Consider the following 12668-nt stretch of genomic DNA (forward strand, 5'->3'; position numbering starts at 1 on the left):
TTCGGCATGAAACATCGACTGTACTTTTTTCCATAGGTGCTGCTTGACCTTTGAGCTCCCCCAGCATTTTGTGTGTGTTGTTCGATTTCCAGCATCAGCACATTTTCTCTTGTTTGTGATTTGACTCTATACCTACATCAGTTGCTCATGAGTGGACAAGTTGTCTGGAAGAATTCTGCCAGTTGGAAGACTTCAATGTTGTTGGATGTTTGAAGCCCCTGGAATTTGGAGGTTATTTCTGCTCAGTAACACCACTTTATAGATGCAAGCAACGATGGCTTATGAATAGTGACCTCCCTATTGTCGGATGGCACACGTTCTCGGGTACACAGTGCGTTTATCATGGGAAGACCTAGGGTAGTTCTGTTAAAGTCAGTTTCCATCCCTTGTATGGAGTTCATCACTGCTGCGGTGACAAGCCACATGGACACACTGTGGAGGAAGGAATTGCACGTGCAGCTTCAGCCCTTAATTTTTTGGACTAATAGTACTTCTCTGTTGAAGTATATCAAGAATGAAGCTCCCAGGTTCTGAACCTTTGCTGCAAACTGAGTTTCAGAAATTCTTAAGGTCTCTCAGACATCTCAGTGGAGGTATGTAAACACTTCAAGCAACCCAGTAGATGCGGCTCAGGGGTTGAAGATGAAAGCATTCCTGAAGAATGAGACATAGGTGTCAGGTCTCAGTATCGTCTTCAGTCTAGAAGGGAATGGCCTGCAAATCCCGATTGTTCTGGCGACGTTTAGACTCTCAGTGGTTTTGGTTTGTTTTCAGGTAACCACTACATCCTTGTATCATCTGACGATAGGGATACAATTGGGGTAATAATAATAATGCCGTTTTGACAAATGTTTAGAAAATCTGAAGCTATCCCCATTCTTCACAAAGTAACCTCAGAGATGCTTCAGGTCTGAAACATATGAATAAGCATTGTTCAGAAAAGCACATGAGAAACGATATTAGATTGGTCATTGATCTAAATTCTTCAGTTGCTAACTTCCCCGTTCTTAATTTGTTACAGTGGTATGACCCTGAGAGCTCTGTGCTGGCCAATGAGTGTTCTGCAGGTACGTATGTGCTCCAGTAGTCTGGCATTCTTTCGATTTGGGAATTTTTTCCAGATCTCAGCTTGCTGTTCTCTTGGATAGCACAGTAACTCTCTGGAATGTAATGAGGTCTCTCTGGAACAGTAAAAGAACTTTGGGTAGTAGAGGTTACCGAGAATTTCTGCTTCACTGCTCCAGTGACCCAGGTTCGATCCTGACTCCAGCTGCTGTCCGGCAGGAGGTTGCATGTTCTCCCTGTGTGTGCGCTGTGTTTGCTCCCAGTGCCCCAATTTTCTCCCACATGCCAAAGATGGGTGAGCTAGTAGGTTAATTGGGTCATGTAAATCAAGTCTAATGTTTAGTCAAGTGATCAAACATGGGATGAGGAAATAAAGTGTGATTAGTGTAAACGTATTTAACTGGCATTTAATAATTATTGAGCTTGTTTCTGTGCTGCATTACTCCATGAAATGGTCTGTAAGAATAGAACAGTGATTGAAATGTGGAAGAAGTTTGTAAGGTAAAATACTTGTGGAACACATTCTGTAGCTTGAAAAATGGAGTGTTTATGGAGTTGGGTGGGGAATTCCAGAAATGGATGTAGGGTTTATAAGGTTGAAGGGTTCATGAGATAACATAGACTTTATGGGATGATGGAGAAGTTTGAGGCAAGGGAGAGTGATAAAATTAAGTGTTTGTGTGGTGTGGGCTGGCATTTAAATAATAAACATAAGAGGTGCTGAATTTAAGTTTAGAAGTGTTAAAAAGTGCTACACCTGTCCCTACACCTCCTCTCTTACCACCATTCAGGGCCCCAAACAGTCCTTCCAGGTGAGGCAACACTTCACTTGTGAGTCTGTTGGGATCATCTATTGTATCTGGTGCTCCCAGTGCGGTCTCCTCTACATCGGTGAGACCCAATGCAGATTGGGGGACTGCTTTGTCGAGCACCTCCGCTCCATCCGCCACAACAGACAGGACCTCCCGGTTGCCACCCACTTCAACTCTGCTTCACATTCCCATTCGGATATGTCTATACATGGCCTCCTCTACTGCCATGATGAGGCCAAACTCAGGTTGGAGGACCTACACCTCATATGGTAGCCTCCAGCCCCTTGGCATGAACATCGAATTCTCCAACTTCTGGTAATTCCCTCCCTCTCCCTTCTCCTATCACACTTTAATTCTGCCTCCTCCTCCAGCTGCCTATCACCTCCCTTATGGTTCTGCCTTCTTCTACTACCCATAGTGCTTTCCCTTTACATTCCTTCTTCACCTCTCCTGCCTATCCCTTCCCTGCATCCCCTCCCCCACCCTTTGATCTTTCCTCTTACTGGTTTTTTCACCTGGCACCTACCAGCCTTCTCCTTCCCACCCTCCCCCACCTTCTTTATAGGGCCCCTGCCCCCTCCCTCTTCAGTCCTGATGAAGGGTCTCGGCCCAAAACGTTGACTGTTCGTTTCCACGGATGCTGCCCGACCTGCTGAGTTCCTCCATCTTGTTAACACTGGGGTATGATACTGGTGGAGATGGGTCTGTCACCGTTAACACTGGAGTATGAAACTGGTGGAGATGGGTCTGTCACTGTTAACACTGGGGTATAATACTGGTGGAGATGGGTCTGTCACCGTTAACACTGGGGTATAATACTGGTGGAGATGGGTCTGTCACCGTTAACACTGGAGTATGATACTGGTGGAGATGGGTCTGTCACCGTTAACACTGGGGTATAATACTGGTGGAGATGGGTCTGTCACCGTTAACACTGGAGTATGAAACTGGTGGAGATGGGTCTGTCACCGTTAACACTGGGGTATGATACTGGTGGAGACGGGTCTGTCACTGTTAACACTGGGGTATGATACTGGTGGAGATGGGTCTGTCACTGTTAACACTGGAGTATGAAACTGGTGGAGATGGGTCTGTCACCGTTAACACTGGGGTATGAAACTGGTGGAGACGGGTCTGTCACCGTTAACACTGGGGTATGATACTGGTGGAGATGGGTCTGTCACTGTTAACACTGGGGTATGATACTGGTGGAGATGGGTCTGTCACCGTTAACACTGGGGTATGATACTGGTGGAGATGGGTCTGTCACTGTTAACACTGGAGTATGAAACTGGTGGAGATGGGTCTGTCACCGTTAACACTGGGGTATGAAACTGGTGGAGACGGGTCTGTCACCGTTAACACTGGAGTATGAAACTGGTGGAGATGGGTCTGTCACCGTTAACACTGGGGTATGAAACTGGTGGAGACGGGTCTGTCACCGTTAACACTGGAGTATGAAACTGGTGGAGATGGGTCTGTCACTGTTAACACTGGCGTATAATACTGGTGGAGATGGGTCTGTCACCGTTAACACTGGGGCATGATACTGGTGCAGATGGGTCTGTCACCATTAACACTGGGGTATGATACTGGTGGAGGTGTGTCTGTCACCGTTAACACTGGGGTATGATACTGGTGGAGGTGTGTCTGTTACTGTACAAGCCCAATGTTTTGCAAGATTCTTTGAATTATTATCTCTGGCATAATTTTTCTCCAGGTTGTATTCTTGTTGGATAAGGTCATATGTCTGTAAATGTGAAGTACAATATTTATTGGGAGTGGAGGAGGAAGTATCTCCAACTTTCTGACAGGAATGTGAGAAATTATTTTCTTTGAGGCAAAGTACAAACAGCTCAGCTTCTGTATTCTCGTGTATGGCTTAAACCAAATAAAATATGTTTCCCCTCAGTAGCCCCCTGAAGTGGCTTGAATTGTAACACTGTGACCCTCTCATGTATAAAGAAGTTGTTCCATTCTTCACTATGAATTCCTGACATGAAAAGTGTTGAAACATGCACTCTACTCCCTGTTCATTAGAAATAGTATTGACCTGAGCTGCACACTGGTGAGTAATTGATGGGTATCTCGAATTATATTAACAACAAGCACCCTGTTTGAACGCCATTGATTGGGAAGGTGAGCATCCCATTGTCTTCTTCAGGGCAGGTGCATTCACTAGAAATCTCCCCAGGTTTGGTGCAGTGCTCTGCTCTGCAGTTACCCAGCCCGACCCATATCGATCTTCATTCACCCTTGTCTCTTTGTTTTATGCAGAACCTTTCCTCTCACTATTACTGGTCTTGTCACAGATGAACTTCACCCTTGACCTAGAGGTTAGTGTTGATATATTGGATAATCACAATTGGTGTTTTCTTGAACAGCACTCTGATTGTTAATCTAAAAACTTCGAGCGCATCTTCCATTTTGTGACATTTCAGAAAGACTAGTAGAGTGATTAATGCTTTCCATTAATAAATAGACACAGTTGCAATACCATGGGCTGGTTAGCCATTTAGTAGGTCAGTCTGAAGAGGAGATTCCACAAATGCCAGTTGGCATGCTCGGCCTTCATCCCAATGAAACAGACATTCTTAGGATGGGAGAGAGGTGTCCAGTGAGGTGATACAAGTAGAGAGCCTGAGCTTTTAAAACCATAGCAGTGATTTTGGATGAAGGAATCAAGTACGATCTATCCAAGTTAGCCTGAAAGAAAGCTAAGTAGTCTTGTGGTCTGTTAGGGTAGTGCAAAGAGGCTTCTGGGAGAGACAGACAGATTACATGAAAGGACAAGATAAAATGATGTGGGGAAAAGTGCAAGGTCACCCACTTGATGGGAAAAGTAAAAATGCTTATTTTTAGAAATGGTAAAAATTTGGAAAGTATTAGGTTTCATAGGGACCTAAGTATCCTTGCATGTGAATTGTTGAAGCTTAATGTTTAATACTTTAAGCAATTCATTTCCAGTGATGATGCCTGATTTGCTGAGTTCCTCCAGCACTTTGTGAGTGTTACTTATAAACCTCAATCCCTTAACATGGAATACATAGAATAGTACAGCACATTACAGGCCCTTTGGCCCACAATGTTGTGCCGACCCTCAAACCCTGCCTTCCATACAAGCCTCCACCTTAAATTCCTCCATATACCTGTCTAGTAGTCTCTTAAACTTCACTAGTGTATCTGCCTCCACCACTGACTCAGGCAGTGCATTCCACGCACCAACCACTCTCTGAGTGAAAAACCTTCCTCTAATATCCCCCTTGAACTTCCCTCCCCTTACCTTAAAGCCATGTCCTCTTGTACTGAGCAGTGGTGCCCTGGGAAAGAGGCGCTGGCTGTCCACTCTATCTATTCCTCTTAATACCTTGTACAGCTCTATCATGTCTCCTCTCATCCTCCTTCTCTCCAAGAGTAAAGCCCTAGCTCCCTTATTCTCTGATCATAATCCATACTCTCTAAACCAGGCAGCATCCTGATAAATCTCCTCTGTACCCTTTCCAATGCTTCCACATCCTTCCTATAGTGAGGCAACCAGAACTGGACACAATACTCCAACTAGAGTTTTATAGAGCTGCATCATTACATCACGTCTCTTAAACTCTATCCCTCGACTTATGAAAGCTAACACTCCATAAGCTTTCTTAACTACCCTATCTAGCTGTGAGGCAACTTTCAGGGATCTGTGGACCTGTACCCCCAGATCCCTCTGCTCCTCCACACTACCAAGTATCCTGCCTTTGTACTCTGCCTTGGAGTTTGTCCTTCCAAAGTGTAACACCTCACACTTCTCCGGGTTGAACTCCATCTGCCACTTCTCAGCCCTCTTCTGCATCCTATCAATGTCTCTCTGCAATCTTCGACAATCCTCTACACTATCTACAACACCACCAACCTTTATGTCGTCTGCAAACTTGCCAACCCACCCTTCTACCCCCACATCCAGGTCGTTAATAAAAATCACAAAAATTAGAGGTCCCAGAACAGATCCTTGTGGGACACCACTAGTCACAACCCTCCAATCTGAATGTACTCCCTCCACCATGACCCTCTGCCTTCTGCAGGCAAGCCAATTCTGAATCCACCTGGCCAAACTTCCCTGGATCCCATGCCTTCTGACTTTCTGAATAAGCCTATGTTGTGGAACCTTCTCAAATGCCTTACTAAAATTCATGTAGATCACATCCACTGCACTACCCTCACCTAAGTGCCTGGTCACCTCCTCAAAGAACTCTATCAGGCTTGTTAGGCATGATCTGCCCTTCACAAAGCCATGCTGACTGTCCCTGATCAGACCATGATTCCCTAAATGCCCATAGATCCTATCTCTAAGAATCTTTTACAGCAGCTTTCCCACCACAGATGTAAGGCTCACTGGTCTATAATTACCCGGACTATCCCTACTACCTTTTTTGAACGAGGGGATAACATTCGCCTCCCTCCAATCCTCCAGTACCATACCCGTGGACAACGAGGACATAAAGATCCTAGCCAGAGGCTCAGCAATCTCTTCCCTTGCCTCGTAGAGCAGTCTGAGGAATACTCCGTCAGGCCCCGGGGACTTATCTGTCCTAATGTATTTTAACAATTCCAACACCTCCCCTCCCTTAATATCAACATGCTCCAGAACATCAACCTCACTCATATTGTCCTCACCGTCATCAAGTTCCCTCTCAGTGGTGAATACCGAAGACCTCGCTCACTTCCACAGCCTCCAGGCACATCTTCCCACCTTTATCTCTAATCAGTCCTACCTTCACTCCTGTCATCCTTTTGTTCTTCACATAATTGAAGAATGCCTTGGTGTTTCCTTTACCCTGTCACATTCCAAGGAAACAGAACTAACCTCTCCAATCTCAAACCAATTATAATTGGAATATTGTGTTCAGTTCTGGTCACATCGTTATACGAAGGATGTGGAAGCTTTAGAGAGGATGCAGAGGGGATTTACCAGGATGCAGCTTGCATCACAGGGCAGGTTTTATGAAGATAGGTTGAGCAAGCTGGGGCTTTTTTCTTTGGAGTGAAGGAGGATGAGAGGTGACTTGATAGAGGTGTACAAAATGATAAGATGAATAAACTCAGTGAATAGCTGGAGACTTTTCCCCAGGGTGGAAATGGCTCATACAAGGGCATAATTTTAAGGTAACTGGAGGGAGGTATAGTGGGGATGTCAGAATTAACTTTTTTACACAAAGGGATGGGTGGCTGAAATGCCCTACCAGAGGCAGATACAATAGGGGCATTTCAGGAACTGTTGGACAGGCCCACGGATGATAAAAAGAAAGGACGGTTATGTTGGAGGGAAGAATTGTGTAGGAGCTTAGGTTTAAAAGGTCAACACAACATCATGGCCGAAGGGCCCATACTGTGTAGTAATGTTTTATATTCTTACCATGGTTGAAACACTATCCCATGTAGCATCCTGGTAAATCACATGTGTCTTCAACTAGAGGACCAAGATTTAAATGCATCAGAGTCAGATTTTTTCATCCAAAGGACAGTTAGAATCTGGAGTGTATAATATGAGAGGTGGTGGAAACAGGCACTCTTTCACCATTTAAGTTGGTATCTAGATGAGCACTTGAATTGTCAAGCATCACTCTGTGGTTGGAGGAGCAACATCTGCAGCCTGTTAGCGTGAAGATCAATTTCTCTAACATTGTAATAGAGTGGTGCACTGAAGGTTCACCAGATTGATTCTTGGGATGGAGAGTCTGACCTTTGAAAAGAGATTAAGCAGACAGGGTCTATATTCTGTTCAGTTTAGAAAGCTGAGAGTTGATTGCAATGGAACAGCTCCATTAACAGAGTAGTGCATGGATTCTAGATGGTAAGAATTTTATTTCCCAGGAGGCACAGTGATGGAGCTAGTGAAGCTTCCCCTCAGCTCCAGGCTTGTATAGGCAAGGCATAAAATATATGTCGGTTGAATATAGATTAGTGTAGCTGTACAAAAACATCAGCATGACCATGGTGAGCTCAAGGGCCCATTTTTATGCTTCTGTTCTCTCCACAGATGTTGCCTGACCCTCTGAGTATTCTGACTATTTTCTGTTTTAATTTGCATGTAAAGTAAATATACTGCAATAGAGGCTTTGAACCTGAAAAGAATGCTTAATATGTAGCAGTTTCCATTTTCAGGCCATTCTAATCTTTCAACAGCAAATTGGTTCCAAGTAAAAACTGAATGGAGAATGTCAAACTAATTCTATGTCAGGAACTAACTCAAAATTGCTGAAGTGTATTAATATGATGCCTCTTCTCTTTAGAACAGCAGTTTTCTGGACGAGAGCTGGCTCCTTCCAGTAAGTATTTCAAATCTATAATCAGAGAGAATGGCGGCAGCCTCTTCCATTCATTACAGGAGATTTACATGGAATGATGTAGAATATGAAATGGGCAGCTGCTCCAACTTTCTTTACCAGCATTTATATTGCTCACATTCCTCTTTGCAATGATATCAAAGCATCTACAGTACAGAAACTTATACAGTGAAACTAATAAACAAGCTGTAGTTGTGTATTTAATGTTTTGCTAGTATTTGAGTACTATTGCAAATATATTGCTGGAGTAAGCGCTCTTGTAATTTAAATAATTCATTGCAAGTTATATATACATAACTACATGAATTACGTACGTCATCACGCACATACATATTTGCACATCTTGGTTAAAGTAAGGCGGAAGTTAGACCCACATTCCTAGACGCCCATGTTGTCCTTTGAATTAGTTTAATGTTTCAAAGTTACCAAACATAACAGTAATGGTACTGGGTCAACAAGTTTCCACCATATCCATACTGAATTGACTGGTGATCATTTTGTGTCATTGGGTCTTGCTTTGGGTCCCATCTTTACATCTATCTGTTCAAACATGTCTACCTTCCTAAGTCTGTTCAGCCTTATCTGTAATTATAATCTCAATTCTGGTATCTTCCTTCTAAATCATGTGACACAATTGGTTTCTCTACGGTGATAGCAGACTGTGTGCTTCATTATTTTGCCCCCTATTTTCTCCACTTTTGTTAAATCAAAGGTTCACAATCAGAAGAAAACTGTAGGTCCCTGTATCTGGTAATTAGACTGGGAATGTCAGCAGGGATATTTCACGTGGGGAGCACCAGAGGCAGCCATTTTCCAACATCCAAAATCAAAAATATACAGAAGCAGGAAATCAGAAATAAAACCCCAAAATGCTGAAAACACTCTGCAGGCCAGGCAACATCTGTGAAGGAAGAAATAGTTAGGTCAACAACTGTAAGTTATAGTGAATGGTGCTGGTGCGTGACCAAGTGGTTAAGGCGTTCGTCTAGTTATTTGAAGGTTGCTAGTAAGAGCCTTGGCTGAGGCTTGTGCGTGTGTGTCCTTGAGCAAAGCACTTAACCACACATTGCTCTGTGACACCGGTGCCAAGCTGTATGGGTCCTAATGCCCTTCCCTTGGACAACACTGGTGGCGTGGAGAGGGGAGACTTGCAGCTTGGGCAACTGTTGGTCTTCCATAAAAAAAAAACCTTGCCCAGGCTTGCGCCCTGGAAACTTTCCAAAGTGCAAATCCATGGTCTATTGATACCAACGGAGGCCTACACATAGTGAATGGTCATTGATCTAAAGCAGGGATTCATAACGTGGATAGACCCCTGAGGATCCATAGATAGATTCTAGGGGGTCTGTGAACTTAGATGGGAAAAAATTACATCCTTATTTTTACTAACCTCTAACTGAAATTTAGCATTTCCTTCCATTATTAACATAAACAACAAACTACGGTAGTATTAGCAATACCCTTGACTTTGTCAACAGTAAAAAAAAGACATTTTCATATCAAGTTAATAAATATCAATAAATATCTCAAAATATCACTCATGGTATGCTCATTGCTACTTGTTACATAATGCATTAATAAAGAAGCACATATATAGTTAGTACACCACATTTTAAAATATTTTGATAACTACATTTCAATATAATTGGTTTCTTTTGTAATCCAATGCATTTAACATTATATATTTAAATACATTATTCTGAGAAGGGGTCCATGGATTCACCGGACTGACAAAGGGGTCCATGGATTCACCGGACTGACAAAGGGGTCCGTGGATTCACCGGACTGACAAAGGGGTCCATGGATTCACCGGACTGACAAAGGGGACCATGGATTCACCGGAATGACAAAGGGGTCCCTGGATTCACCGGACTGACAAAGGGGTCCCTGGATTCACCGGACTGACAAAGGGGTCCATGGATTTTCCGGGCTGACAAAGGGGTCCATGTGCTTCACCGGACTGACAAAGGGGTCCCTGGATTCACCGGACTGACAAAGGGGTCCCTGGATTCACCGGACTGACAAAGGGGTCCATGGATTCACCGGAATGACAAAGGGGTCCCTGGATTCACTGGACTGACAAAGGGGTCCCTGGATTCACCGGACTGACAAAGGGGTCCATGGGCTTCACCGGACTGACAAAGGGGTCCCTGAATTCACCGGACTGACAAAGGGGTCCATGGATTCACCAGATTGACAAAGGGGTCCATGGATTCACCGGATTGACAAAGGGGTCCATGGATTCACCGGACTGACAAAGGGGTCCCTGGATTCACCGGACTAACAAAGGGGTCCCTGGTTTCACCAGACTGACAAAGGTGTCCCTGGCTTCACCGGACTGACAAAGGGGTCCATGGATTCACCGGAGTGACAAAGGGGTCCGTGGATTCACCGGACTGACAAAGGGGTCCATGGATTCACCGGACTGACAAAGGGGTCCCTGGATTCACCGGACTGACAAAGGGGTCCATGGATTCTCCGGGCTGACAAAGGGGTCCATGTGCTTCACCGGACTGACAAAGGGGTCCATGGGGTTCACCGGACTGACAAAGGGGTCCCTGGATTCACCGGACTGACAAAGGGATCCATGGATTCACCGGACTGACAAAGGGGTCCATGGATTCACCGGACTGACAAAGGGGTCCATGGATTCACCAGACTGACAAAGGGGTCCATGGATTCACCGGACTGACAAAGGGGTCCATGGGCTTCACCGGACTGACAAAGGGGTCCATGGATTCACCGGACTGACAAAGGGGTCCCTGGATTCACCGGACTGACAAAGGGGTCCGTGGATTCACCGGACTGACAAAGGGGTCCCTGGATTCACCGGACTGACAAAGGGGTCCATGGATTCACCGGACTGACAAAGGGTTCCCTGGATTCACCGGACTGACAAAGGGGTCCATGGATTCACCGGACTGACAAAGGGGTCCATGGGCTTCACCAGACTGACAAAGGGGTCCATGGATTCACCGGACTGACAAAGGGGTCCCTGGATTCACCGGACTGACAAAGGGGTCCCTGGATTCGCCGGACTGACAAAGGGGTCCCTGGATTCACCGGACTGACAAAGGGGTCCCTGGATTCACCGGACTGACAAAGGGGTCCATGGATTCACCGGACTGACAAAGGGGTCCCTGGATTCACCGGACTGACAAAGGGGTCCATGGATTCACCGGACTGACAAAGGGGTCCCTGGATTCACCGGACTGACAAAGGGGTCCCTGGATTCACCGGACTGACAAAGGGGTCCATGGATTCACCGGACTGACAAAGGGGTCCCTGGATTCACCGGACTGACAAAGGGGTCCCTGGATTCACCGGACTGACAAAGGGGTCCCTGGATTCACCGGACTGACAAAGGGGTCCATGGATTCACCGGACTGACAAAGGGGTCCCTGGATTCACCGGACTGACAAAGGGGTCCCTGGATTCACCGGACTGACAAAGGGGTCCATGGATTCACCGGACTGACAAAGGGGTCCATGGATTCACTGGACTGACAAAGGGTTTCATGGATTCACCAGACTGACAAAGGGGTCCATGGATTCACCGGACTGACAAAGAGGTCCATGGATTCACCGGACTGACAAAGGGTTCCCTGGATTCACCGGACTGACAAAGGGGTCCATGGATTCACTAGACTGACAAAGGGGTCCATGGATTCACCGGACTGACAAAGGGGTCCATGGATTCACCAGACTGTCAAAGGGGTCCATGGATTCACCGGACTGACAAAGGGGTCCATGGATTCACCGGACTGACAAAGGGGTCCATGGATTCACTAGACTGACAAAGGGGTCCATGGATTCACCGGACTGACAAAGGGGTCCATGGATTCACCGGACTGACAAAGGGGTCCATGGATTCACCGGACTGACAAAGAGGTCCATGGATTCACCGGACTGACAAAGGGGTCCCTGGATTCACCGGACTGACAAAGGGGTCCATGGATTCACCGGACTGACAAAGGGGTCCATGGATTCACTGGACTGAGAAAGGGGTCCATGGGATTCACCGGACTGACAAAGGGGTCCATGGATTCACCGGACTGACAAAGGGGTCCATGGATTCACCGGACTGACAAAGGGGTCCCTGGATTCACCGGACTGACAAAGGGATCCATGGATTCACTAGACTGACAAAGGGGTCCCTGGATTCACCGGACTGACAAAGGGGTCCATGGATTCACCGGACTGACAAAGGGGTCCCTGGATTCACCGGACTGACAAAGGGGTCCCTGGATTCACCGGACTGACAAAGGGGTCCATGGATTCACCGGACTGACAAAGGGGTCCATCGATTCTCCGGGCTGACAAAGGGGTCTATGGTTTAGAAATCCTGGATCTAGAGTAATAACTCTGTTTCTCTGTTGACCATTGCCTTTTGACCTGCTCAGGGTTTGAAGCATAATTTAGCTTTTATCCAACACCATTTAATTTCTAACAGTAGTCATTGTTCT

General features: G+C 45.8%; 1 protein-coding gene across 2 annotated transcripts in view; it reads left to right on the forward strand.

The window, feature by feature from the left end:
• The window catches only part of si:ch211-250n8.1 (uncharacterized), a 160642-nt gene that overhangs the window by 87915 nt on the left and 60059 nt on the right, over positions 1-12668 (forward strand). For both annotated transcript variants that reach the window (XR_009507706.1, XM_059948942.1), the window contains exons 5-7: positions 1022-1067; positions 4155-4213; positions 8150-8185. Coding sequence is in view for 1 of the 2 variants with exons in the window: in XM_059948942.1 (XP_059804925.1) it covers positions 1022-1067; positions 4155-4213; positions 8150-8185 (141 nt within the window). In the remaining variant the exon portion in view is untranslated. The remainder of the gene's footprint in view (positions 1-1021; positions 1068-4154; positions 4214-8149; positions 8186-12668) is intronic.

This window comes from Hypanus sabinus, chromosome 23, assembly GCF_030144855.1.
Source record: "Hypanus sabinus isolate sHypSab1 chromosome 23, sHypSab1.hap1, whole genome shotgun sequence".
NCBI classification, from domain to species: domain Eukaryota; kingdom Metazoa; phylum Chordata; class Chondrichthyes; order Myliobatiformes; family Dasyatidae; genus Hypanus; species Hypanus sabinus.